Genomic DNA, 27,844 nt, shown 5'->3' with positions numbered 1-27,844 from the left:
CGTTAAGTAAGCCGTTGGTCCGGTTTACTAATTACTGATGTTAGTTAGTAATTGTTACATGAGCCATTTCAAGGGCCTATGGCGGCTTAATAATAACCCTGGCAATCAAAAATATAAAACATTTAGTAACAGTACAAAGCACACACGATGGAAGTCTTTTACAAGAACCACAACTGTCCGCTCCCCACCAGCGGCTGAGCTAGATTTACCTCACCCCCTCTGTCTTACTTTAGTCTTCAATCGTATGGGCGTCAGACGTCACACACACATATGCGCGTGTATGATAACGTCAATGTGAAATCTTGGTAAAACGAGGTTTTTGTATGAAGTGTTCGGGGTGTGCCTTTGGCTAAGTCCTACGACGCCCATACCTAGGTGCTGGAAATGTAAAAAATCGTATAAGTAAATAAACGAGTCATAATTCTTACCAGTACTAGGCACGTCTAAGGTGGACCCGCCTATGTGTCCTACCATCTTCATGTGGAGCGCCATCTTCTCTTCGAGAATCGTCGCGTGTTCCCTGTCCTTCAACCTTAGTGCCTCTGTTAAATAAAAATATATTACATTTGTAACAGTACATTTGTTTGTGTTGTTTTGTGTTTTTTTTTTCAAAGTACTAGATCATAAAAATATTGTTTGGTTAAAGAAACAGTTTTTATGCAGATTTGAAGCTGCCATATTCAAAATAAATTTTAATGTCCTGTTGTTCCAAATTTGAATTCAAAATATTGAAAAACAAAAGAAAAGATAAGCGGTGTGCATCCTTTTGAGAAAATAAGAGATAAAAAATATTTTTATGATAATAGTTCTTTAAACATTACAACACAGGGTTGCTCGATACATGTGTCCGGAAGTGTATAATATAAAAATAATTTCTCGTCACTTCTATATAAAAAGTTAGATTTAGTCTATGATCAGAGAGAATTTTGTAGAAATAGTCTTATATTTCTAAAAACATGACATATATTTTGTCTCTTTTGTACTAAGCTGTCTACCAATAGTGCAAAAGATACATATCACTCGTCTCTTTTGCACTAGTCTCTGTACTATACCTCTGTCCTGCTGTCATTCTAATCATGCTACGTTTTAAGAGGTAAAAGCGAAGTTCTTCAAACGTCAACGCAAAAATATCTCTCTATTAGAGCCTATCTGCTATTAGAGCCGCTACTGCAGACAGCTGGAGACGACATGGCCGAACGAGAGTTGCTGCAGAAAGCTTTGTGTGAAGTCAAGATAGGATTGAATATCAGATGCATTGATGTACAGTCATGAGCAATATCATGTACCCACTTTAGAACCCTGTCGCACTATCATATTTGACATTTAGTGAGACTTACGGTTTATTTTGTCAAAACAGATAATGTGACATGGTTTCAAAGTGTATACATATTAGTACTCGTGACCGTACAAGTATATCGCCGTGTATAGCTAAGTTACGTAACACAAGCTTACGACAATTTCCCAATTGACATCAGAGGTGCATCCATCGCAAGATGAACTAAGTACCCACACTGAGCTTTCACCTGTATGTTACAGATTATATAATCTCTTCTCAATATGAAAGGCTAGCTGGAAGGTTAGCTGGAAGAAATCCCAATTAGGGATAAGCTCGCCTATGCTTTATCTAACGATAAATTATATGTATTTCTTTTTTGTATTTTAAAGCAATAAAGAGTATACAAACAAACAAAGGCATCAGTTGCATTATTACTATTATTTCTGGAAATCTGGGCCTTACGAGGTTTATCACGTGTTTTTTTATTTCTCTCTGAACATAGAATATCACTAACTTTTGTATTGAAATAAAACGAAGGGTATAGAAAGTTTTGAAAGCAGGGGATGGGTTATGTGTGTGTCTCTAGGCAACTAACGGTGCTAACTCCAGTACACACCATATCATTTTATTTCAAATTATACCTGTCATTTTCTTATCCGCCGAAAAGGAAAGAGACGGGTGGGTAATCGACAGGCATAAAATTTATGGAACACATGTAAAATTTAGACAGAAATTTAAAAAACCCTCCTAAAATTTTATATTGACTAATAACCCGACAGAATTAAGTTGACAGCACACGTCAAACGGGTTGCATATCAGCGAGATGCCTCTTTTATTCGCCCGGGTTATTCATTCATTTTGAAATTAACAGTTGTCAATTATCTGTCCCTTTCCTTTTTGATGGATAAGAAAATGACGGGTATAACTTAAAATCAAATTAGGATGTGTCTGCAGGAATTGGGGAAAATAATGAGCTAAACTTCTACTAAGTACAACTAAGTGTCTATACAAAGATATGTTTTGACTAAGTAAATATTTTAGATTATAATATATGAAGGAGCACGATCTGGAAGAACTGTAGATTGACCGCTTCACCAATAAAAACTGAACAAGCCTTGAACGTGTGTAAGTACTTGACAGCTTCTCAATAAATGTTTCTTGTTTACAGCTTAGCAAAATTGAATCCAATGCACAGGTGACTGGGTCAAAGATAAATTAAAAATGCGAGTCTAGAAATATACTATCAGCCATAGCAGGGGCCTCTGGTGATTCAATAACTCCGACACCAGGATTGATGTGGTCAGTCAGCTCACACGACAGAAGAAGCAAAGACAAAATGATACGTTGAAACAATTTCGTTTTTTTTTTATATTGTTATAGACGAACGTGTCTTATAAAGAAGTCAAAGAATTGGTACTTGAAAGCACGTTAAAACACCTCCACCAATCCGCAGTGGAACAGCGCGGTGGAGTAAGCTCCACACCTTCTCTGGTTGATTGAGGGGAGAACTTGTGTCCAGTAGTGGGACGTACATAGACTGTTTATGTTTATGAATGTTATGTAGACAAGAATGGAGAATGCTACACCCACAAGAGTTTGGCTCTAAAATTAATGATGATGTTATATTGTTTTTGTTTATCTTCTGCTTCTATGGTGTGGGTTGTGAAGTGGAGTACCAACCTCATCAACCCTAGTGTCAGGGTTACTATTGAGCCGCCAAAGGCCTCTGACATGGCTCATGTAACGATTACTTACTTACATCAGTAAGTGGTAACCGGGACCAACGGCTTAACGTGCCTTCCGAAGCACGGATCATCTTACTTTCGTACAATATGGTGATCAGCCAGTAATGTCCTAACCAAACTGGGGACCACAAAGTAATTTTTGTGATAAGTCCCCACCGGGAATCGAACCGTGAGCCCAACGCTCAACCACTGGACCACGGAGGTCGGAGGTTTTTGTTTATAAGGAAGAAGAATGTAGAATATGGTGAAACAATTTAGATTTCTGATCATTCTTTGGTACATAAGTCCCAAGATCGAGCCCCTTATATTCAAAAACCAAAACCTTTAAATACGCATTTATAAAAGATACATTCCCAACTATTAAAACGTCTGCGGCACATGCAATCTGTCATGCGAACATAGGTTTTATTACTTATCAATAAAGTCTATCACCTTCTATTTGCCACCACGGAGTTTCATCTGTTTAATGATAAAACAAATCGTATGTAAATAGTATTTTTGGAAGCTATACGGGATTATACTATCGGCTATAGAAAGGGGCGTAAGCTAATAATACTAATTTTATATGATAATTTTAATGAAATATGTAATTTTATACTAGGGTATAAATATGTAATTTTATACCCTAAAAAGAAAGAAGAAAACAAAATCCCTAACATATATCGTAACGAAAACTTTGAAGGATGATTCAGACCATGATTCTGAGTTGATACCAAGTGGAATTTTCCGTCGTAAAAGTATGCAACTGAAAACATCACTAAAAATTTCATATATTTTCCGACAGTAAATTCCACTTGATATCAATTCAGAATTATGGCCTGAATCATGCGCCTAAGTATTCGCTACGGTGTCACTAACAACCATACGTACTTGTATGGGGTGTAAATTATATATTTGGCAGCAGAGATGTTACTATCACCAAAGGTTTTTTCAAGGTAGGTACCGAAAGTTGGTAGTGTGACTAGGGATCGACGATCCGACGGTGTTACATTGGAAGTTATATATGTGCATCGTACTGTGTAAATTTCGCACCGGGTGAGAGCCTTCAGCGCTCCCCATTTGTCTGGCCAAGTAGTTAATGCCATCTGCGGCAAATCTACAATAAGTCACGTCAAAAAAAAATGTGTAAATTTCGTTAACGCGTATGTTTATTGTAGCTATGTCAAATATAATGTTAATACTACTAATTTCTGCAAGATAAAATGCTATACTTTACAGATATATAGGTTGTAGGAACCTCCTGTACTGAGTACATAAAAAAAAAATAACTTTAGTCGGCTCGAATACACGTAGCCTTTGTATAAGGAATTACAAAGAAAGAAAATTGAATCTTTCCCGTGCCGATGAAAAATTCGCTGTCCAAACATCTGGCGAACAAAAAGGTCAGATAAGGCTGTGAACGGTAATAACATAACAGCATCACGCCTGTATCTCTGAAGGGGTAGGCAGAGGTGTACAGTAAATACCCTCTTTTGCCATAAACCGGGCATAAATCCTGGAAACATCGTGATGTTATCAACGGTAATATCAACTCTATTATTATGGACTACTAAGTTTCCATAAGTCCCCAACTCAAGCATTAACCTTGCTTCCTGGGGTTGCCTCGTAACTTTATGTTGTTTAAAAAAAAAACCCCTTTTTTTTAAGTTTAGGTATATATGGCACCGCATTTCCGAGCTATACAGTTGGCACGGTGCCGTATAGTTACCAGTGATCAGTGTTATGTTCTGGTGGCGGGCGTCGAGCAGCCGCTGGCGGTCCTCGGCGCTGGCAGCCCCCGCGCTCGCCTCGCCCTCCTCCGCCTCCGATGGGGACGCCGCCACCGCCGCCCTGCGCAACAAAACAGTTACAATAGGTAAGGCGGCATACAGTACAAATCAGTTTTTTTTACAGAGTGTCTATGAGCACACCCCGAAAACTTCGTACAAAAAACCGCATGATGAAGATGGTAGGATTACATTACAAATGTAATGTATATTTTTATTTAACAGAGGCAGGTTGAAGGGAACAGGCGACGATTCTCGAAGAGAAGATGGCGCTCCACATGAAGATGGTAGGACACATAGGCGGGTCCACCTTAGACGTGCCTAGTAATGGTAAGAATTATGACTCGTTTATTTACTTACACGATTCTTTAAATTTCCAGCTCCTAGGTGTGGGCGTCGTAGGACTTCAGCCAATGCATCCCGAAAACTTCGGGATCTCGCGGGATTGATATTTCCAATCCCTCGGAATCTCGAATTTGCGATCTTGAGTCGGGATTGCATACCCTACCTGATAGCAGTGATCCAGGTGTGTATGTCCTTGGGGCGGTGCACTCTCAGCTCGAACATCTCCGGCTCCGATGGCCCGCTGCAGATGAGGTACAGCCCTCGGCCCTCAGCGCCAGCCTTCTCGCGGACTAGCAGCTTCACAAGCGACACCACTCCTGTCTGGAATATACCACATATCTTTGGATCCCGCTTTAATCCCTCGAGTCCTTGATACGGCCCCAGTGGTTGAGCGTTGGGCACAGACATATCACAAAAATCACTTTGTGTAAACACTAGTTTGGTTAGGAATTACTACGAGGATTCCAGGCTGATAACCTAATTATCCGAAAGTAAAATGATTAGTGCTTCGGAAGGCACGTTAAGCGGTTACTGAATTCTAGCGGCCTAAAACATGTACACAGGAGACTTTTCTGTACAATACAAAAAAAAATTCGTGAGGAAACCCACATTCCCGAGAAATGCATTTTCGGAAATATGTAACCTAACGTGTATTCGGCCGGTTTTTTCTTCGCGGGTTGGAAGGTCAGACAGGCAGTCGTTTCTGTGAAAACCGGACCTGTCAAACCTTCAGGTTAGGTTAGGTAAGCGGACTCCATGAAAAACGGAATTATGCTAGGGACATTACATGCCATACAAGACAACACCAGTTACATGATCACAAGAAGATACAGAAGGAACAGCTTTTTATTGCAAAGGAGAGAGGCGTTTCGGCGCCCCGATACGTGGGTTTAGGAAGTCTGTCACCTCAGAAACCCATCGACAGAAGAACAAAGAAGAGCGTGGAGTTACCTTATTATCGGGCGTGAAGAAGGTATACTTGTTGTTGTTATCGTGCAAGAAGAACAATACGTCTGTCAGAACTATCACCAGCAACGTCTGCATCTTACTGCGGCCTTGCATAAGCGTCGCTACGCCTTCAAACCTGTAACAAATACATACAATATGTAGGTGCAGTCATTGCCCGAAAAGGTTTATCAGTTTTAAAATTGATTCGTTGCGAGGTCGGGAGCACATATTTGTTTTTGAAAATTTGTCACAAAAGCGCCTGTTGCATACTAATTATGCGTAACTGTTCAATTAGAAAGTTCAGTTTTGCTTGCTTCCCATGATCTGTTATCTGTCGTGCTGTATAGTTCCGAGTGTTAGTCGACAAAGGAGACGAATGAAAGAAAAGTATACGTGGCAGAGTTGCGAATGTTAAGATGCATGTGTGATGTGACCAGAATTGACAAGATTAGGAATTAATATATGAGAGGAAGTCTGAAAGTAGCGTTGGTTAGTGAGAAATTGAGGAGCAATAGGTTGGCATGGTATGGGCATGTAATGAGGGATGAAAGGCATATTACGAAAAAAGTTGTGAGTGTGAATGTGGGCGGATATAGAGGCAGGGGACGACCTAAGAAAGTGTGGATGGATTGTGGGGAGAAGTATATGTATGTGAAAGGTGTGAGTACTGAGATGATTCACAAAGATGAAGGGAACACGAATATATTTTGCGCCGACCTCATTTAGAGTGGGATAAGGGCAGGAGGCTGTTGAAATATAAATACTAACTTGAGGCTCCGGTTCCCCTGCAATATGTCGCTCTTCTTGAACTTGCGTCCGCGGAAGTTGGCGAAGCTCTTCGCGTCGATGCGGTGGTAGATCTCCAACTTGCGGTCTTCGCGCTCCTTCGCCGCCACTTGGTTGTCCACATCCACTAGGATTTCCTATACACACAATAATTTTCAGTATGTGACATTCCTGTAATCTCTGATATTGGTACTGTCACCCTCTTTTGATGCGAAGTCCTAAGATATCATGAACCGGATAGTAGTAGTAGATCAGCTCAATGCTAACATGATTCAGGTAAGAAAGGACGATTCTGTCGATTTTCACAATATGTCTGGGAAAAATTTCCTAAGCAGCTGATCTTCATTCAGTTTTTGAATAATTGGTTAATCAATATGTTCATTTCAATCTGTCACGATAGAAATCGACTTACACGGACAGTCCTTACTCAGCATAGAAACATCTGATTATTATCTATCCACGTCATACGAAAATACGTCTAACACTTGACGCTAACTTAGATATATCCTGTACGTCACTGTTTTCCTGTAGTACACTGGCTTGCTTCTTAAAATGGGAGCACCGGTTCAAACCCCGGTACCGGACTGGCACCAATGAGTTATTCATTTATCTTAAGTGCAGTTTTCACTAACGCAGTTGGCTCAACCATTTTACACGGCGATACGTCACCAACTATTTGGTCTAACAGAAAGCTCGGTGAAGTGTGGGTATATAGTTCGTCTTTATTTATTTATTTAATTAGTACTGCCACATGGTCTTGCGATGGATGTACCTCTGACCAAACCAATTTTGAATTAGTCGAGAGCTTATGTTACGTAACTTAGCTACACGACAGTATAGTTGTACATCAATGCATCTGATATTCAAACCTACCTTGACTCCACACAAAGCTTTCTGCAGCAACTCTCGTTCGGTCATGTCGTCTCCCGCTGTCTTCAGTAGCGGCTCTAATAGCAGTGGGTACTTTGTCAGTCTCTGCGCCACGAAGAGCACGCACTCTGGTACGCCCTGCAACGAGTAGAGTAATGTTAGCTTACCCCCAATATTTTATACCTATTGAAAATAACTTGGAATATTCGGCACATCATTTTCTGTAGAATCTTTCTACATACTGGAGTTAAAATGAGACAGAAAGAAGACCTACAGCTTATAGATATGTTAAAAGAAGAATATATTAGTAATTTTATAGAACAGAGGGAAGAAACAAGGAAAAGAGCTAAAGAACAAATACTAAACATACAAGAAGAAAATAGAAGAAATTTTGATAAGAAAAGAAAAGACAGCACAAAGTATAAAATAGGAGATTTAGTTGCTATTAAAAGAACACAGTTTGGAACAGCTATGAAGCTAAAAGCAAAATATTTGGGACCCTACAAGATAACAGGAATAAATGGAAATGATAGATACAATGTAGAGAATGACAGAAAAATGGCGAACGGGTGTTTTTGAATAACGGAAAAGTACAAACTCATACAACGTTGCAAAATAAACAAAGTTTATTAGAAATAGTAATCGTTTTCTTCTTGCCCCATCCCACAATTTTATATTTAAGGCTTTAATGGTACGAAATAAAGATAAAGATATTTATTGATGACGTCATACTTTAGTTCTTCTATACAGCGTGTTAGTGACACTGTGTCGAATACTGAGGGGGATGATTCAGCTCATGATTCTGATCAAGTGGAATTTTGCGTCGCAAAATTCACGTTTTTTGATATATATGTACTCTGTGATTCATAAATCGGCACACGCCTTTTGTCACTTATCGGTATATCAACTTATTTACGAAACGTCTTAAGTGGCTAAGCCCAGACCAATAGCGACATAAAATCAATAACTTTGACGTCAAATTTCAACAAAAAAACAAACTGTCAAACAGTATAACTTGACCCCTGACAGATAGTTTTTATTTTGTGAAATGTGACGTCACACGAAGCTCAATCATGGTCGCCAGTGTTTCGGGTCTTGTATCAAAGATGAAAAAATCGCAATCGAATATTTAAAAATCTTAATACAAAAATACTATTGGATAATTATCGTTAAATGATAAAGTACCATATCCGACATATTTCCTTTTTTATTATTACAACTGTCATGTAGTCAATTGCGACTGTTAGTGTGTGCGTCAATGATCAACTGCAGCAAGTCTGAAGATTGCTTTAATTTTTTATTTTTTTCCACCGTTATTAGTATTATACCTTCTTCCTGAGCAGCGGGTTCTGCTGGCACTTCCTGATGAAGCGCGCCAGCCGCGGCTCGCGCGTGCAGCACTCCTTGAACACTTCCACCGCGTCGCGGTGACGGGAACAGAATTCGCCTACGGGCAATAATTATTTGGTTAAAATCCGTGATAGCTCTGTTCGGAGAACGCGTGATTTGGCTCAACTCCCGGCTCGGATTCTAAACCATTGAATTGGATTTTATGAGTTTGATTTCATGTTTGGAACATAGATAATTGATATCACGTGAAATCCAAGATTTATGTCCGGGTAATGGCTATAGGCTCGCCCTTCATTACATGGGTCTTAAATATGTGGCAAAGAGAGGGGGGGGGGGGGGGGGGGGATTTATATAGCTTTGTCTATTTCATCGGGGATACAGGCCTGACGCTATGGTAAAACTTACAAAATATAACATAGCAACATGCCCATTTCTTGCCAGCTATTTCTTTGAGCCTCGTCAGGACACTTGATTGGTGCAGGTCATTGACCTCACAAGAGCAACCGGCACTCACCATAGGCCGCCTTGAGGTTGTTCATGTTGGGCTTGGCGAAGGCGTCAGCGAGGATGTCGGCCACGCTGGCCACGTGCGGCGCCCGCGCCTGCCGCGCCCGCAGGCGGCCCAGCAGCGCCGCGTGCAGCTGCCACAACTCCTCCAGCCGCGGGAACATGCGCGACACCTGCGCCGCCGACACCACGCCCAGCCGGGACATGCCCTCCGCGAACATCTGCACACCAGGATAATACGTCACAGTTTATTGCTCCCGAAAGTTCAAGGTTCATAGAAAAAACCTTAGCACTAACAACTTAGCAGTCTTCTGGACAACTTTGAGGAGTATATGGTTCTTGTAGCCATTATAGACAGCGATACGGCTCACCACCTGTCACGTTGGTATAACAGAAAGCTCGGTGAAGTACTTAGTTCATCTTGCGATGGATGTACCACGCGGACTACAATACAAGAATCAAATAAAAACATTGGAATTTTCATTTGTACTGCGCTAAGCTACGCGTCCAACAAATTCTAATCTAGAAATAAAAAGTAAAATCATTTTGTATTTACTTCTTTGCGTTACCGAAATTTGATTACATAATTATAGATTCGATATTTTTCTGCGTTTATTTATGACGTCATAGTACATATAACATTTTAGTATCTATTGAAAGACAATGAAGAAACGAAATATTGTACCTTTTGCATAAGTCGTATTGTAAGACAGTGATGTTTCTCCGTCAGAATGAGCTCGTATATGTGCTCTTGTCGTTTAGTCTCTCTGTCGCCGAGTTGTCTGGAACAAATGTGTTATTTGATAACAATCCTTGTTGCAGTTGATGAAAGAAGAATAACGTCTAAACACCCTGCGCTGTCTTAAAATGACTTCGTAGCAGAATTCGCAAGACTGAGAAAATTTTGGTCGACATATTTCTGTGACAACCTTTTTGTATGGACATTCTGCAACCACGGGATATTCTTGCGACGAATAGGCCTTCAACTTAGAGCCACTTCATTATATGCACTGCAATCAATGGGGCGTTTGTGTAACAGTTTCTACCTTAGAAACCCTATTCTGTGATGACATCGTGTTGATAGCCAATAAGTTACACTAACACCCACCCTTCAGCTATCTATTCCTTTTATTACAACTAAATACAAAATTCCATTCCCTTAATGGGTTTGACCTCCTAAAGCCGAGATTTAACACAATAGTTACACAAAGAGGTTTGGATTTTCAAAGGACATTCGGTGTTACGACATTAAAGTGTGTAAAGTTCACGTCTGGCATTAATACATAGCGAGTCCCATATAGGGATACCTCGGGCCTTTTCACCTGGCGTCGTCTGATGCATGGTATAAATAAGAAAATCAGGTATAGGTTGTAGGGTGGTAGGTTACCACTGTGTTACCATTAAATTGGTATCTCCAACATTCCAGGGACGTTAATTTTATTATTGAAAATTAAGTGAATTACTGATTAATGTATATAATTACTATACAAAAATCATTAAAACTGTAAGTAACTCTTTTACTAGAAATTCAAAATTTCCTTGCGAAGTAAATATAAAAACATTGGTCGTAGGTAATTTATTTTTACGCAGGGTTGGATGACGTCAGTTGGGTTAACCTTGAAATGTTAGCTGTCACTTTTGGGCATACCTGGCTTTCTTATACCATGGTCTGATGCACTGCCATATTCCACTTACTTGGCGAGTCCCTTAGGTGCACCAGCGGCCCAGGTGTCGGGCTCTGACGCGCCCAACCCCAGCCGGATCGCCTCGTCTCCCAGCTGGTCAGCCGTCAAGTATACCTCAGGCCACTCCACTGACCCGGCCTCGTCTGATGCACTGGAATGTTTAAAAATATATTAGGGAAGTGGTTTCTTCGACTTGATACCACTAGTAGCTTAGCGCCTTTGACAACGCGGTTTGAAGGATGTGCCACAAATCTCAAACTACTGAAACCTGATATTGGTGCTGATTACAGCAGACACCTATACCACCTAATTTTATTTTAAGTTGTTGCAATCACAATCTGGCTAATCGCTGACCCGCCGCATTACAAAACATCCGTTTTTTGAAACTGGTTAGCCAAGTAATTCGGCAGATTATTATACAATTCCAATCAATCAACAATATAAAAAAAAAAATTCAATTTTGTTGTTCAATTTTTTCCTCACCTTATGGTTGTCTGGAAGAAATCGCTTTAAGCGATAAGGCCGCCATTTGCCATGTACTTAGTTAAGAGTGTTTTTGTAATTATTTATTTTTATTTTGATGCAATAAAGTGTATTTGTATTGTATTGTACAATCGGTCTTGGACATTATTAGATAGATGTCATTGAATAAAATTGTTATGTGTAAGTTCCATACTCACTTGCTCTGATCGTGTTTGTGATCGGATCCGTCTTTGTCGTCATTATACGTGTGACTTGTGCTGAAAAAGACGTGTCATATTACATCTTACTCCCCAAACACATGCTACATAGAAAAACTTTTGAATGTCTTTTGTAAGACTAAGTTGTTCTATGCTGCTGTGGTAATTCTAACAAAGGTAACGACAGGGTCATATTCGATCGACATTACAAATGATTTTGCGAAACATTAGGTCACTTTATTCATAAATATCCTTTTACACCGTACAATAATAAAGTAGATTCAACATACATAAGTAAGGATAAACAGTTTGTTTAAAGGAGTCAGGTTTAGAGTATCGTTTAAGTTAACAGTCAGCAAAGGCTAAATAATAATAAGAAGCGAATTATAAAAGACGTCACACCATATAACATGCATAGTACGAAAATTTTTAGGGTTCCAATACAGCGAAAAAGTTTGCCTAAACAGATAATATTATAATATTTCTTTCTTTCCAACGAATAGAAAAGCAGACTGTTCGAGGAAGATTTCTTATTATGATTAAAGGAAACGATACACTGGTAGAAGTGTTTCTTCATGTGTCTCTATTGCTAAGGTATATTATATTCTTTATTGATGTCCCAGAGCTCATGAGAGAGTCATCGAAAACAACATGCGTCATACAGTTATTCTGAAAAAGAGTAATTTCTAAATATCTATATATTTTTATTTTGGTGCAATAAAGTGTATTTGTATTGTATTGTATTGTATTCCTTGCGGCCGAGATTACAAGACACAATCGTAAAACAATGCAGTTTAAATTGTAAAAGGACAATCGGTCTTTCCACTTTATAAATGTGATATTGTTCATCAGAAATTACATTAAGATATTAAAGTAATCATCATCATTTATTGAACAAATTATTAGTTATATACGTACATAAACTCACGCCTATTTCCCACAGGGGTAAGCAGAGACTTTGGAATTCCATTTGCTTCGATCCTGACACACTTCTCTTGCTTCCTCCACATTCATCAATCGATTCATACAATCACGCCGGTTCAGAGTAGATCAACCTTTTCTAAGGACGTTTCCAATTTGGTTTGGCTTTTGTAATTTAATATAGCAGTGTTTGTTGTGTTGTGTGTTGCAGAACTATCGATAGTGGTATATACTGTTACGGTAGAGCGGAGTCTCCTAATACAAGCATATGCCTGCTTAAAAGGAGGTTCCAACCCTTACTTAATGCTATGTACCAAATGTTACTGCAAAAAACTTTTTTTTTTACATAGATAGGCAACACTACATGGACGCTATGCCAGTTTCTTCAGAAGGTTCTTTTTATGTATATGCGTGGAACGACGTATACCATCTCCTTTAACCATAAACCCATTCTTCCCAAACAGACGACCTACAAAGAACAGTTGAGCGAAATAAAATCAATTCTACGACAACGCTTCTCAAGATACTACCTCCATACGAGTAGATAGAAAGATACACAAGTAAGGCTTTGTGGATGAATCGACAACTACTAGAGTTTCTGTATGTGTGATGAGGACAGATGTGGAATACACCAGTATAGTGCTAACGTGAGATTACTTCGTTTAATCTCCTAAGGTCGAGATTGTCAGACACAATATTTAAACAATGAGGGTTTGGATTTTAAAAGGATAATTGGTCTTATGGCTTTATGGTCGATTGACGCCTAAGACCGCGTTTAAAGTGAAGCCTTTGATTTCCGTACAAACGCGGTAACTATAGCCCGCGCTCAAGTTGGTGTCGCCGCTTGAACTATGCTCGCGGTGAGATAGTATGATTGGCGGACTAAGTGTCAATCTGACTAAGTTAGCCAATCAGCGTCCAGCAGACTCTCGTCATGCCGTGAGCATACTTCGGGCAGTGACAAGAACTAGCGCAGACTATAGTGGAAACACTGGCGGACACTCGTCTTACGTGTCGTGTTTTCATTTATTAGCCAACTCTTCTACTCACTGCTCCATAAGTGGGCTGAATATAAACATAAAGCGCAACAGTAGAGAATGTCTCGATGTTTCGATGTGACTTGGTTCCCACGATTGAATATGCATTAAGAGTTTCTGTGTTTTGCCGCATTTACTTTCGCGCGGTCGGAGACGATTGCACATAAATTATGAAATAATTGTAATCTATAAGAAGGTATTGTGTTGTTAATAAATACTGGCGTATTTCACTATTAATTTTGAAGCATAATGTTCGTGAAATAAACAGGATGTGATAAGTTTTTGACTATTTATTTGATTGTGTACTCAGAATGGTTAAGTAGCCCGTTGCTACTGAAAACGAAGTGAATTTATCACTGTAGACTTTAAAAGAATTGAATAACATGTCGTGTTAGCGAATAAAATCACCAACTAATCGAACACAAAAACGAAAAATACAAATCTCCTAACCTGAAAACTTAAAACATCACAACGACAAAAAAGAAACAAACCAAAAAACCTGTAAAAAAACGCCGAAACAATCGAGTACCAGGAGTTGATAACGCCGCAGGTGATCTCAGAGAGAGAAAGAGACAGACGATGACGGTGAATGTATGTATGATGAGAGAGTAAGAAAGAGGCAGCGCGATATCGCAACATTCCCGCTCAACTTACTGCACGCCGAGTTTGGTCGCGACGCGGCGCCACGGTGAGTAGCATCCGGACTTCTTGCTGCGATCGGATTACACCAACAACACACGTGTAATAATCTATGTGTGTGTACAATACATCGAGGTGGCATTTCAATTTTTTTCATATGCCAAAAAATATTTTTAATTTGTGAAAATTTTGACTCCAGATTTTCGGACGATTTCATCCTGACGCAACTTACTTATCATTTCGGAAACGCTGTTTGTATGATTATCAAATAACGAATTACTTTTTTACTAGATACACATTTCAATAGATTATTTATCGTAACTAAATTAAAAACCCGAAAGAATACTTTTTAAAATGTCACCTCAACATCTCCACAGTATGATTTTCTTTATAAGAAGACATTTCTTTCACCGAAATTAAATTAACAAAAACAGCTCAAAGAAAACCAAAACGAAGAGGACAGCATAAATCAACCTAAGAGAGAAACAAAATAAAAAATAACTTGGAAATCTAGCAATGATAAAGCAAAACGAGACATGGTGTAGTATCAAAACAGTGTATTTTAATTTAAAATACATGTAAATTCTGTGTCTATGTACTTGTGTATCTTCTTATAATTAAATCATTACACCTGACATTTTAAAAACTGGCGTCGCGGACCTTTACGATGCAGAGGTTTTAAATCGTGTATTTAAAATTGAGCTTTGTTGACTTCAGTTAAATACTCATTCTCAGATAACTCAAATATAGAACGGTTTGATTTTATTTATTAAATGAAGTTGATTCCAGTATAGAGAAGCAATTACAGAACCGGATTCCAAAGAGTAGGAACGCTCAAAAAGCTACAGGTTCACAGCACTAATCCCTTACTTTATCACTGTGACGAGCAAATGAGACACTATCGCGGCGGCCACGATACTCATTTCGTAGCGCGGACTATATTTTATAACCTGGTATTATCTTTATTCTTCGTTTTGTAAAAAGGCGGAAGGGATCTAGAAATTGCTATACCTACATTCTAAACTATGTTGCATAAACTAATACGCGATTTAAAACTGCTCTGCAATTCGAATCTCTGCGCTAACTTGTCAAATTCCCTCTTGAGATATACGTATTCTTACTACAAAACTGTATTTAGTTTACACGTTTAACGAGAATGACAGCTAAGCTATATTTAATCCATTTTTTAATGTAGAATTTTGCTAAGCTGTCAGTTTTCTTAAACACTTACAGTGTTGTTACAAAACGCGGACCATATTTTAAACCCAGTTTATATTTCAGTCTTCGTTTTGTAATAACACTTTTTTTGTAGCAAGACTGTAATTGGGCAATTCACCCGGGTTTAAACCCGGTATTTGGGTAAGAACGCGACCAATACCCGTAACAATTCACTTACTGTTTATCGGGTTTTTACACAAGCATCAGGTTTGAACCAGATCGATTGCCCACTAATACGGCCCACAAAGGTCGCGCCTCTCGCAAATCAAATCGAAAATGCATCAGCGTAAAATCACTTCTTCCTTGCGTCGACAAATAAATTAAGCAGCAAAATATACGCCATACATAACCCAAAACGCTATGCCCGTCTCTCATGGCTTTCTCCATTTATACATAGAAAATTTTACTTCACATTAGAAGACTCCCTGTTTGAGTGTTCAATAGGACGCAGCGACATTCTTTAATTTCTATTAGAAATCTGACATCAACTTCGTATGTTTTATTTTTATTTTTCATACACGAAATCAAATTATTCTTGGAATTAAAAAACAAAAGGTGACAGGACAGCGGAAGATGGCATTTGTTTTTACTCAGATAATTTAGATAATGTATAATGTCGATGCGAACTAAAGAAGGGAGTCGATGAAACAAGCATTTTACACGCATATTAAGAATTAAATATAAAGAATTGCAATGACAAAATTGGTAAAAGCGTTTCTTATACCATCCTTGTCAATCGGTATGTTAGGATATAAGCCAGCTTAATACTTAAAATTCTTAAAACAAAACCAAAATCGTAAAAGCCTTGTAAAATGCATGTCACTATTAGCGTTTATTATTTTATTTAGTTTTCAAACGTGCCAGTTATTGCGTTTCGTTTTTATTTGATTTTTGAATGGTTGCATTCGATTTTCGAACGGGCCAATATCGAGTGCACTTACCTATTCGAGTTTTGTGATTGGCCGGAGACTGAGCTCCGCTTGCTGTTTTTCCCGCTGCTCGCGCTTAGCGATTTTCCGACTGAAGTCTGTAAAAAAGATCGTTATGTTTAGTATTCTTCTGTACTTAAAACGTCCATCTCCGGTGTGTAGAAGTGTGTAATTATTAAACAAATCGGAAGCAATATTTGAACGTCGATCGTCGAGCCGCCAAAGGCCCCTGACATGACTCATGTAACTATTACTCACTTCTTCTCTTCTATCGTGTGGGTTGTGAGGTGAATTACCAACCGCATCAACCCTGGTGTCAGGGTTATCATTGAGCCGCCAAAGGCCCCTGACATGGCTCATGTAAGGACTACTCACTTTCATCAGTAAATAGTAATGGATTAACGTGCCTTCCGAAGCACGTATCATTTTACTTTCGGACAATTAGGTGATCAGCCTGTAATGCCCGAACCAAACTAAGGATCACAAAGTGATTTTTGTGTTATGTCCCCACCGGGATTCGAACTCGGGACCTTCGGATGGTGAGCCCAACGCTCAACCACTGGACCACCGAGGCCGTTACAGAAAAGGATAGAAGTATAGGAAAGTGCGATGAGGTACTCACAAATGTGGTTTGACTTTTAGTGTAAATAAAGTGAATAAGCATACCTTTGAAGATTTAGGCTTGTTGCATTCAACAATATAGTCTTTGCAGACGTTTTGGTGAACTGTCATTGTACAATCTGAAATCGAAAAGAATACATAATGTAAATATTAATACAGCCGCCATTTTTTTAAGGTTATAACTAATAAATAAGATATAATTTCAAATTTGTAACATTGCATCTTTCTTTGTAACTTATTTGTCGTAGGTAAATAAGACATGTCAGTAGACTTCTTAGTATTCCTGGTTATTTTTTGTTTTGCAAGCGCCAAGCGGAGGTGAAGGTTTTGGCGGGAAGAAGAGAGGAATGGCGATTACTCCACCGGCAAGAGCGCAGCTCTTACATAGAGAGAGAGAGAGAGAGAGAGAGAGAGAAGCGCCAAGCGCACACCTACCTAAAGGTCATGAAAATATCAGTATTTTTTAAAATTATTTTTATTTTAATACTTTTGCGACGAAAAATTCCACTTGATATCAACTCAGAATCATGATTTGAATCATCCCTAAAAGTTTTCGCGAGTCACTAACACCCTGTATACCATAGCATCACCTGGCTACCTACCTCACAGATCTGAGGGGTTTAATCACTGTGGTCTTGTGTTACACCGACTTGCTTCTTCTTCTTCTATCGTGTGGGTTGTAAGGTGAATTACCAACCCCATCAACCCGACGACACCAACCGACAACCAACCGACCACCGACTTGCTTCTCAAACGGGGTGCGCCGGTTCGACCCCATTTCCGGAATTAAACCGACGAGTTTTTCATTTATCTTAAGTGAAGTTTCCACTAACACAGTTGGTTCGACCATTATAGACGGCGATACGGCTCATCGTCTATCAAGTTGGTCTAACAGAAAGCTCAATGGGGCGGGTACATAGTTCATCTTCCGATGGATGTTCTCTGACTGTCCTCTGACTTATGTTGTAATAAAAATAAAAGATAAAGTCCATACTGTCGCAGTAGAGCGAGGGTTTGTCAGCGAGCGCGCGGCCGCACCAGTCGCAGTCCCCGCCGGCGCCCGCCGCCTGCCACGCATGCGCCGCCTTGCGGGACTTGTCCTGCGTACGCGCACATCTCATTGCATATCAATACTTTAATAGGCTACGTAATATTCTAGTCAAATGAGATACTTTTATGAAAACCACTTTCTTTGGAAGATGTAATGATTGTAATGTAATGAATGACAATTTAGCCTTCAAGATCCAACTGCTGGGGAAAGTCCTCCCCTTCCTCTTTCCATTTTTCGCGGTCCTATGCGTATTCTGGCCAGTACCTCTAGGTAAGCGGCAAGCGTCAAGTCGTCGTGCCATCTCATCCGAGGACACAAAAAACAAATGACAGCAGCAGGTGTGGAGGAATGACAGTAGTAGCAAATCTTTTTTATTTTATTACAGACAGACTTTTTCAAACAAAAACAATGAAACTTGGTTAGATAAATGAGAATGCAATAAGTGAGACCTGTAATGATGTGCTGTTCTTGGAAATGTTCCCAAAGTGGTAATGTCCCTGGTGTATAATTATTTAACAGTAAAAACACTGGCTGCTTTTTTTTTCAATTGTTCTTTAGATCCTATCTGCCTAAAGGTTAGGTAACATTTTTGTTTCTGCCGATAATATTCCCAAAGTGGGAACGACACATTACTGAGACAAACTTGCTATCCAGGTTTCATGTATCGCTCATGTAAATATTCCATCAAATTCTTACTTAAATTTTGAAGTAATAAACAACTCAACTGAATTTTTGTTCCTTCCACTCCAGCGGTTATATTTAGAAAACTATGACGCAATATTTATCTACAAACCTTCTTCTTCCTGAAGAACAAACTACCCCGTTTCCGCCTCTTCTCAGCGTGATGGTCGTACGCCGCTCTGTACCATAAACAAAGCACATTTTAAACAATCATCAATATACATAAAACCATCGATGTCCCTACAAAGCTATCATACGACCCTCATCTATTCCATGCAAAAACATTGAAGAACTTGAAGCGAAAATTAAAATCTCCATTGACTCGAAACTCGTGAAACAAACGAACACAAAAAGCTAAGCTTTGTGCATTTGACATGCCATTGGCCCCGATTCCTGCAGACACCTAATTTTATTTTAAGTTATACCCATCATTTTCTAATCCGCCGAAAAGGAATGGGACGGATGATTATCAACAAGTTAATTTTAAAACGAATGAATAACACGGGCGAATAAAATAGGCATCTCGCTGGTATGCAATCCGTTTGATGTGTTGTCTACTTAACTCTGTCGGGTTATAGGCCGATGTAAAATTTTTAGACGGTTGTTTTAGATTTCTGCTTATAATTGACGTGTGTTCCATAAATTTTATGCCTGTCGATTACCTGTCCCTTTACTTTTCGGCGGTTAAGAAAATGACAGAAATAACAAAATAAAATTAGATGGTGTTTACAGGAATTAGCACCATTGAGTAATTAATTATAACTATGCATTTAAGTGCATTGTTTAGATGTTAAAGTATTGTTCTGTAGTAACAGTTGCGGTTTTACTTACTTAGTTATAGAATCCATCGGACCATGGGTTTTGCATAAATTATAGTACACTTACTTTTGTGGTTCTGGATATAGATATTGGCTTCCCGGCACCATGCAATTCCCATTTCTTTCAACCTTTCAGGAGCGTCTACTTACCATAACAATGCTGCCTCAACTGCTTTGCATATACATACATCAACAGCCTATAAACGTCCCACTGGGCACAGGCCTCTCCTCAATCAGCTGGAGGGGGAGGATACTCCACGTGCTCCATTGCTGGTACTTTTTAAAGGCCTTCCGAAGCTCTTCTGAACTTTTTCAGACAATCAGGTGATTCAAGGCTACAATCCTTACCAAACAAAAGACATTCTCGGAAAGTGATTTCGACAATGTCCCCATCGGGAATCGCACCCAGACTTCCAGATAGTGGAACCCAAAAAGAAAACTAATTCCTATTAGACCTTTGAACATATTTTTTAACAGGTTAAGTTACTTCTCCTGCCCGCTAGTTCTCTGGAAGATGTCTGTTGTGATGTGACCTCGCGTTGTTCGTGACACCTAAATCGGACCTCCTGCGCCTTTTATGACCTCTTTCCATATAAGTACTCACTGTTCCAAGAACGCGAGCCGATGCAGCCCCAAGTGTTCCTGGTGCGCGTTGGTCCTCCGCGCAGGCGCCGTGTGCAGCGTCGCCGACGTGTCCTCGTCGCTCTCCGTTTCGCTCGCACACACACCCGTCAAACTAACACCGAGCGAGACGAACATACAATGCTGGAGCGCGACTGTCGCGGTGTTTTATCCGTTTTTTGATTTGGTGGTTTTGTTTGTGACGCAATTCTTGTTTAAAGAAGGCAAATATGTCTCACTAACGGAACATATTTTTTAACTCAAATGGAGTAGATATGCCCAAATTGGGGCATAGTTGTTGATTGAGTCCAATTAACAGAACGAGACGCAGGAACCCATCATCATCCTCCTGCCCTTATCCCACTCTGGGTAGGGTAGGCACAACATGTATTCATCTTCCATTCATTTCTGTCAGACGTCATCTCGGTACTCAAAATTCTAAAATTCTAATTCAAATTCAAAATTCAAAAATATCTTTATTCAGTAGGTAACATAGTTACACTTTGAATCGTCAATTTTACATAACGAACGTCTCATCCGCCTAAAACTACTGCAACTTCTCACAACCTGTATAGCCGGGGAAAAGAAGCTGCAAGAAAAACCTCGGCACAGGGCCCTAGACGTTCTTTAAAAAAAATAAAAATAAACATAAAATATTGGTATACAATTGAGTAATTTAGCTGCCTAATATCAGTTCTCAGACAGTTAATCCCGTGCTTTCATATCTTCAAAATAATCACTAACTTTATAATAACCTTTTTTGTAAAGTTTTTGTTTAACTACTGTCTTAAAACAGTGAAAGGCAAATTCTGAATGTCAATGGGAATCTTATTGTAAAAACGTATACATTGTCCCTTAAAAGATTTAGTAATCTTATGTAATCGACTGACTTGTACTTGTTTGTACTTGTACTCACACATTTCACTCACATATCCTTCTATACACAATCCATCCACATTCGGCTTTCTTGGATCGTCTTACTATATCCATCCACATTCATACTCACAACTTTCCTCGTAATATGCCTTTCATCCCTCCTCATTACATGCCCAAACCATGCTAACCTGTTGCTCCTCAATTTCTCGATGACCCGCGCTATTAAACGAGGCGCAGGAACTAAAACTCTTATACATACATAACATAAACAGCCTATGCACGTCCCACTGCTGGGCACAGGCCTCCCGTCATTCAACCGGAGGGGGTATGGAGCATACCACCACGCTGCTCCACTGCGGATTGATAGAGGTGTTTGGGGTGTTTGCGTTTAATCTCTTATACAAAAGCTAAAACAAAACTCTTCGAATTATTCTGCAAGAATTGAGTCACAAGACCGTAATAAACAATAAAACATCGCGATAGTTTCACTCCAAAGTGCAAACTGCATAAACAAAACAACAAAAATATAATCCAATCCTGATTGACTTTAGTGCTAGTTGAAATTATTGCAAAGCGAACAGTGCTGATAAATGAAAACACATTGAATCCCATGCACAGTTCACAAAATTAAAAAGAGAATCTAGTTTTGGATATCCACACACAGAAGCAGTGTCAAGAGAGTTCATTTTTTCATCATCAGATGGTATGAACTACTTAGCCAGCTAATGGGGAGTGCCGGGGGCTCTCACCCAGTACAACATTTTAGACAACAGTGTTCAGTTAAACGCAAACCTCAGATCTGGGCATCGACTGAGAGGATTATATTTTAAAGAATCGAAAGCGTTGACAGATGGAATGCGTCTCTAAGCCGGCAGAGTTGGTATCGAAGTCCTGTAGTGTCTGTTGTCGTGAGCTGATCACCCGGCCCTTTGGTTCAAGTCAAAAATTTTAAAAAAGTTAAACAAAATCTCTCGGTGCCACTTTTGTGTGTCGAAACCTGTATTAAGAACCGCCTTTTTCTTAAGTCGGGTAAAACGGGGAATGTTCATGTCATCGCATTGGATGTTAGGGCTTTAAGGAATACTTTTACTAATAATAATAAACTTGTCTTTTACAGAACGTGCCATTTTTTACAAATATATTTTTATAACGCAACGATGAAATGAACAATCCTTAGTTTCGTAAAAATCATGCAAATATAATATTATGTTTCGGTGAATATTTTGCACTAACACATAGAAATGATTTGTTTCCGTTGAAAGTGTGAGTTGAAAGTCCGTTAAATTGAATAAAATTCAATAAAATTAAGAGTGTAATGGTGCGTGTAGCGATGAGTGTAGTAGTGCGTGTAGTGATACGTGTAGTGCTGCGTGTAGTGGTGCGTGTGTTGTATCGTGTAGTGGTGCGTGTAGCGGTGCGTGTAGTGGTGCGTGTGTTGTATCGTGTAGTGGTGCGTGTAGCGGTGCGTGTAGTGGTGCGTGTGTTGTATCGTGTAGTGGTGCGTGTGTTGTATCGTGTAGTGGTGCGTGTAGCGGTGCGTGTAGTGGTACGTGTGTTGTATCGTGTAGTGGTGCGTATGGTGGTGCGTGTGTTGTAGCATGTAGAGGTGCGTGCTCACACGTGCGGCGGCGGCGGCTGCGGCGGCTGCACGGCGGCCACGATGCTGGGCGTGGACACGGACTTCTGCAGCGGCAGCCGCGCCGCCAGCCGCGCTCCGCCCGGCGCCGCCGCCGCGGGCGCGCCCGCCCTCAGCGCCGCTGTCACCTTCTCGAAGTCCTTCTGCGACCACGAGTATTTATTTCTTAAATATTTTTTCTTTTCATTCTTAGGGAAACCCACAATGAAAAAAAATAAATAAAAAAAAATAGCTTAAGGTGTCATCTTTACGAGAAGTTTAAATCTACATAATAACTGTAGACTTGTCGGTCTAAAGTAATATTAGTACTCAATATTCTAGTTAGATGGCGCCGGTGTCGGTTTAACGACGTGATGATACATAATAATAATAATAAAATTCTTTATTACTTAAACAAGGTACAATTTAAACACTTAACAGCGAGCCCTGCACTAGGGATCACCCTGTATCGCAGTGGCTCAATGAGATACAATTTTCGCTTAAAATTAATAAAATTATACATCAAGTCCGGTGGAAACTTAACTTACTAGTAGAATAATACAGTTAAAAATTATATTAATAGATCGAAAGAATTTCACATGGACAGGGGGAGGATCCGGTGGTGTAATGGTTAACACGCTCGTCCCGGACAAGAGCTGCGGGATCAAGTCAGAATCATACGAGTCAGAATTTCTTTTCGATTAAAATTTTCTCTTTATATTTTTTTACAGGAGACTAACTTAAATCGGTGATGGTATCTTCCTACTTCATCATCACCAGCCCATTAACGTCCCCACTGCTGGTGCACGGGCCTTCCCTATGGACGGATAGGGAGATCGGGCCTTAAACCATCACGTGGGTCCAATGCGGATTGATGGTTATTAACGACTGCTAATGCAGCCGGGACCAACGGCTTAACGTGCCTTCCGAAGCACGGAAGAGCTCGAGATGAAAAAAAAATTTTTGTGGTCACCCATCCTATGACCGGCCTTTGCGAAAGTTGCTTAACTTCAACAATCGCAGACGTTTACCGCTGCGCCACCGAGCTCCTCATCTTCCTACTTAATCTTTGACAATCCTTCAGACGCTGGTAGAGTTGCAGTTCTATACAAGTAGTTCTATATGAGTTGTCGGTTTATTCCTTATTCTATGGCGCATATTCCAGGTGGCAGGCATCTTCGCGGGCTTTGGTCTGATGACCAAGCCTCTGCTGCTTATTCTATGCTGGTACTTACAGCGAGATCGTTGTCATTGAGCGAATGCGTGGAGTGTCGCACTGGACGCGGCACCTCCCCCTCCGACTCCATCGAGGAAAGAGACGCGCTGTGCCCGTTCAAAGTACTGTTAAACCAAAAATGAACCCAATTAAACGACAAATACATACACATTACGACATTTAAGTAATTATTGTTAAACCTAAGAGTAAAGAATTCATAAAAAAAGAAGAGAGTGAGGGAAAGAACTGACTGATCATCCTCTCATCTAGGCGAGTGCAGCTGACTTGAGACTTTAGATGTTACGGATATGAAGTTTCGGATACGGATGTTAGATTTTCAAGGAACTATAATAGTAAATCACAAGTAGGTAACTGATTTGACTTTATCAATCAATCAATAATACTTTATTGCACAACAACAAAACAAAGGACATAAACATACGAATAAAACATAAGCACAATAGGCGGCCTTATTGCTAAACAGCAATTTCTGCCAGGCAACCTTAGGGTGAAAGAAGATTATTCATTGGAGCACGGGCTGGTGCAATAAACATATAATGATACCAACATAACAAAAAAAGAATAATAAATAATATATACTTATCTAAAGAAATAATATATAAATATATATATATATATATATATAAACATACACACATATATACACGCATACATAAACATACATACAAATAGCCTATACAATATATGTAATACATAATATAAGGAGAATAAGAAAACCACTTCCAAGTTATGCCTGCAGAAAAAGCGCCTTCACTCTTGTCTTTTATTTGAAACACTAGGAGGCGGTGTGGGTTCGGTAGAGCAGAAACAAAAAAATATCATATATAACAAACAGCGTGTTACCTCCTGGGTCGGTGCGACTCTGGCTGCCTGGCGCCGGGCTCCAGCGCCGCCCACGAGCTGCGCCGGCCCTCGTCGCGCCGCTCCCACAGCCCCCATTGTCGGGACTCACCTGCCGGACGGACCATACAACAATCAAAATGTTATGCCGCCATCTATGACGTCACATAGGTTTTTTGGATTTTTTTGCCTTGTTGCACAACATTTAAGCCTCTGTTTTGTTTTTCCACATTATATCAAGTGCTGACAACCTCCGTGGTCCAGTAGTTGAGCGTTGGGTTAGGTTAGTATAATCCGGAGGTCCCGGGATCGAATTCCGGTGGGGACATATCACAAAAATCACTTTGTGATCCCTAGTTTGGTTAGGACATTACAGGCTGATCACCTGATTGTTCAAAATGTAAGATGATCCGTGCTTCGGAAGGCACGTTAAGCCGTTGGTCCCGGTTACTACTTACTGATGGTAAGTAAGTAGTCGTTACATGAGCCATGTCAGGGGCCTTTGGCGGCTCAATAACAACCCTGACACCAGGGTTGACCACATTCACAGTATGGCGACTCCTTTAAGCCCCATTTATGTAGGTGATGGTTTGACTTTCCTTTTCCAGAAAGTAGGTAAAGCATACTTACCGCTGCCCTTCCTGCTCTGCGGGTAGAAGTCGAGGTGAGTGGGCGAGGAGCAGTCGGGTTCGACGCCGTCCTTGCACAGCGACGGACACGACGTGCTCAGCCTACTCGTGCCTGTGCTCTGTGGGGTGTAAGTTAAAAAAGGTCGTTATTTAAAAAAAATCACATAAAATACAGCAGGGTCTGCACATATCGAGAGCTTCAACCAGTAGCCGCACGACGTCTATCTACGTAGATAGCATTTATTTTGCTGCGTTTATTAGTCGAATCGAAGCCGTAATATAATTCGAGTCGCGCGCGGCGCGATTGTCGTGCAGACCCTGCTGGGTAGCCTAATTAAAGACTCTTCTGTCTACAAATGCCTGTCCTTGTTTTTCTTTTTAATTTTCCATTATATTTTTTTTTTAAATAACGATAAACAAAAAAGATGTAGTGGACGTCCTGAACGACGTTCCGATCAGTCCCCCTCCAATGCATCTATTTACCCCCTGAGACTCCTGTGAGTAACACGAGCAACGTACCAGCAGCGGTGCGGGCGCGGCGCGCATGCGCTGCACGGCGGCGTGCAGGCGGCGCAGCTGCTGCAGGCTGTCCTCCAGCACGCCGGGGCTGTGCGGCGTCACGCTGATCGTCGGCACCTACGCGACAACACATCATCATCATCATGGGCCTCATACGTCTCAAATTCAAAAATATCTTTATTCAGTAGGTAACATAGTTACACTTTGAATCGTAAATTTTTACATAACGAACGTCTCATCCGCCTATAACTACTGCAGCTTCTCACAACCTGTATAGCCGGGGAAAAGAAGCTGCAAGAAAAACCTCGGCACAGGGCCCTAGACGTCTGTTCCCGACCATTCATGACTATCATTGTCGCAAAGTGACAATACAAATTAAACAAGCGGCACACTAATGCGGCCATTTTGACATAATAAAGTACAACAATTCGCTCCGTCAACCCCGACACCGACCCCGCCAGCGTGGTCGACGACTTCCTTCAATCAGCGCTTATCGCTATCGACCTGCTAGGGTCGATTAATTCTTTCAAATATTTTTCGTCTCAGACGACGCCCTGAGCCGAGGTTCGAGCCCAAATGGGCACCCACCCTCAGGCCTCTTGTCTTAAACGTTGTACCGGGTGAGAGCCTTCAGCGCTCCCCATTTGTCCGGCCAAGTAGTTAATGCCATCTGCGGCAAATTTACAATAAGTCACGTCAAAAAAAAAAACGCTCCGTAAACAGAGTTATTAATCAATACGAAACTTGATGAGCGGACGGCCTCCGTCTAGTGGTTATAGCGTTGGACTCAGGATTTGGAGGTCCGGGTTCGATTACCAATTTGCGAGTCTGTCCTTTGTTTGGCGGTACGGAAAAGTAAGATGATTCCGTGCTCGTTAAGCCGTTGATGCCGTAAAAAACACCTCTACCAACCAGCACTGGTGGAGTATGCTCCATACCCCCTCCGATTGATTGAGGGATGGTCTATGCTCAGCAGTGGGACGTATATATACGTATAGACTGTTTATGCTTATGAGCGGGACAAACGTCAAAACGGCCATCTTAGTGTGTACTGGCCATCACGTGTGCATGTGTGTGCGTGAGTGCGAGCGTGCGTGCGTGCGAGCGTGCTTGCGTGCGTGCTTGCGTGCGTGCGTGCGTGTGTGTGTGTGCGTGTGCGGTCCGATAGCGACAGTTATTACCTGCGCCCTGGCAGCGGCCATGTCTGGTGGTGGCGTGCACGTCACGTGCTCCGTCACCTCGTCCTCACTGCTCGAGTCCTCGCTGCCGCCACCTTCGTCTGCAAAAAAAACATTTCAGATATATTTTCGTCAATTAGGAACATGAATTAATTGTGACAACTATAAATTAAAGTTATTCTTAACAAAGTCCGTAATTTGACCTAATTAGTTTAAATATGGTAATTGTATTATTAATAACTACCCCTTTATACTTTTTATTCTGTTGCACTTTTATTGTACACTTTTAACAATTGTTCTATTCGGTGGTGGAAACCTTGTTGGCTTATGCTAAAGTTTAGATGTAATGTGTAATTGTAATGTTATAGCTGTTTGTTTCCAAAAGAAATACAAAATAAAATAAAATACACTCACAATTTTACTTACATGTACCCACATACAAAAGCAAACTCCTAC

The 27,844-nt window shown here is 40.4% G+C and overlaps 1 protein-coding gene across 6 annotated transcripts in view; it reads right to left on the bottom strand.

The window, feature by feature from the left end:
* Positions 1–27,844, bottom strand: part of LOC126377504 (rho guanine nucleotide exchange factor 2) — a 60,115-nt gene that overhangs the window by 12,584 nt on the left and 19,687 nt on the right. For 5 of the 6 annotated variants that reach the window (XM_050025246.1, XM_050025245.1, XM_050025247.1 and 2 more), the window contains 22 exons: positions 27,392–27,489; positions 26,211–26,327; positions 25,693–25,810; positions 25,066–25,174; positions 24,221–24,326; positions 22,989–23,149; positions 20,478–20,609; positions 19,168–19,234; positions 18,318–18,423; positions 17,369–17,442; positions 16,715–16,800; positions 11,959–12,018; positions 11,289–11,429; positions 10,279–10,375; positions 9,601–9,814; positions 9,065–9,183; positions 7,740–7,874; positions 6,849–7,003; positions 6,084–6,216; positions 5,296–5,453; positions 4,730–4,851; positions 429–542 (listed from right to left, as the gene is read on the bottom strand). In XM_050025246.1, the coding sequence (XP_049881203.1) occupies positions 429–542; positions 4,730–4,851; positions 5,296–5,453; positions 6,084–6,216; positions 6,849–7,003; positions 7,740–7,874; positions 9,065–9,183; positions 9,601–9,814; positions 10,279–10,375; positions 11,289–11,429; positions 11,959–12,018; positions 16,715–16,800; positions 17,369–17,442; positions 18,318–18,423; positions 19,168–19,234; positions 20,478–20,609; positions 22,989–23,149; positions 24,221–24,326; positions 25,066–25,174; positions 25,693–25,810; positions 26,211–26,327; positions 27,392–27,489 (2,622 nt within the window). The remainder of the gene's footprint in view (positions 1–428; positions 543–4,729; positions 4,852–5,295; positions 5,454–6,083; positions 6,217–6,848; positions 7,004–7,739; positions 7,875–9,064; positions 9,184–9,600; positions 9,815–10,278; positions 10,376–11,288; positions 11,430–11,958; positions 12,019–16,714; positions 16,801–17,368; positions 17,443–18,317; positions 18,424–19,167; positions 19,235–20,477; positions 20,610–22,988; positions 23,150–24,220; positions 24,327–25,065; positions 25,175–25,692; positions 25,811–26,210; positions 26,328–27,391; positions 27,490–27,844) is intronic. The other variant, XM_050025250.1, reaches the window with a different exon arrangement.

The sequence above is a fragment of the Pectinophora gossypiella genome, chromosome 23, assembly GCF_024362695.1.
Source record: "Pectinophora gossypiella chromosome 23, ilPecGoss1.1, whole genome shotgun sequence".
Classification (NCBI taxonomy): domain Eukaryota; kingdom Metazoa; phylum Arthropoda; class Insecta; order Lepidoptera; family Gelechiidae; genus Pectinophora; species Pectinophora gossypiella.
This window is presented reverse-complemented; position numbering and strand designations above follow the sequence as displayed.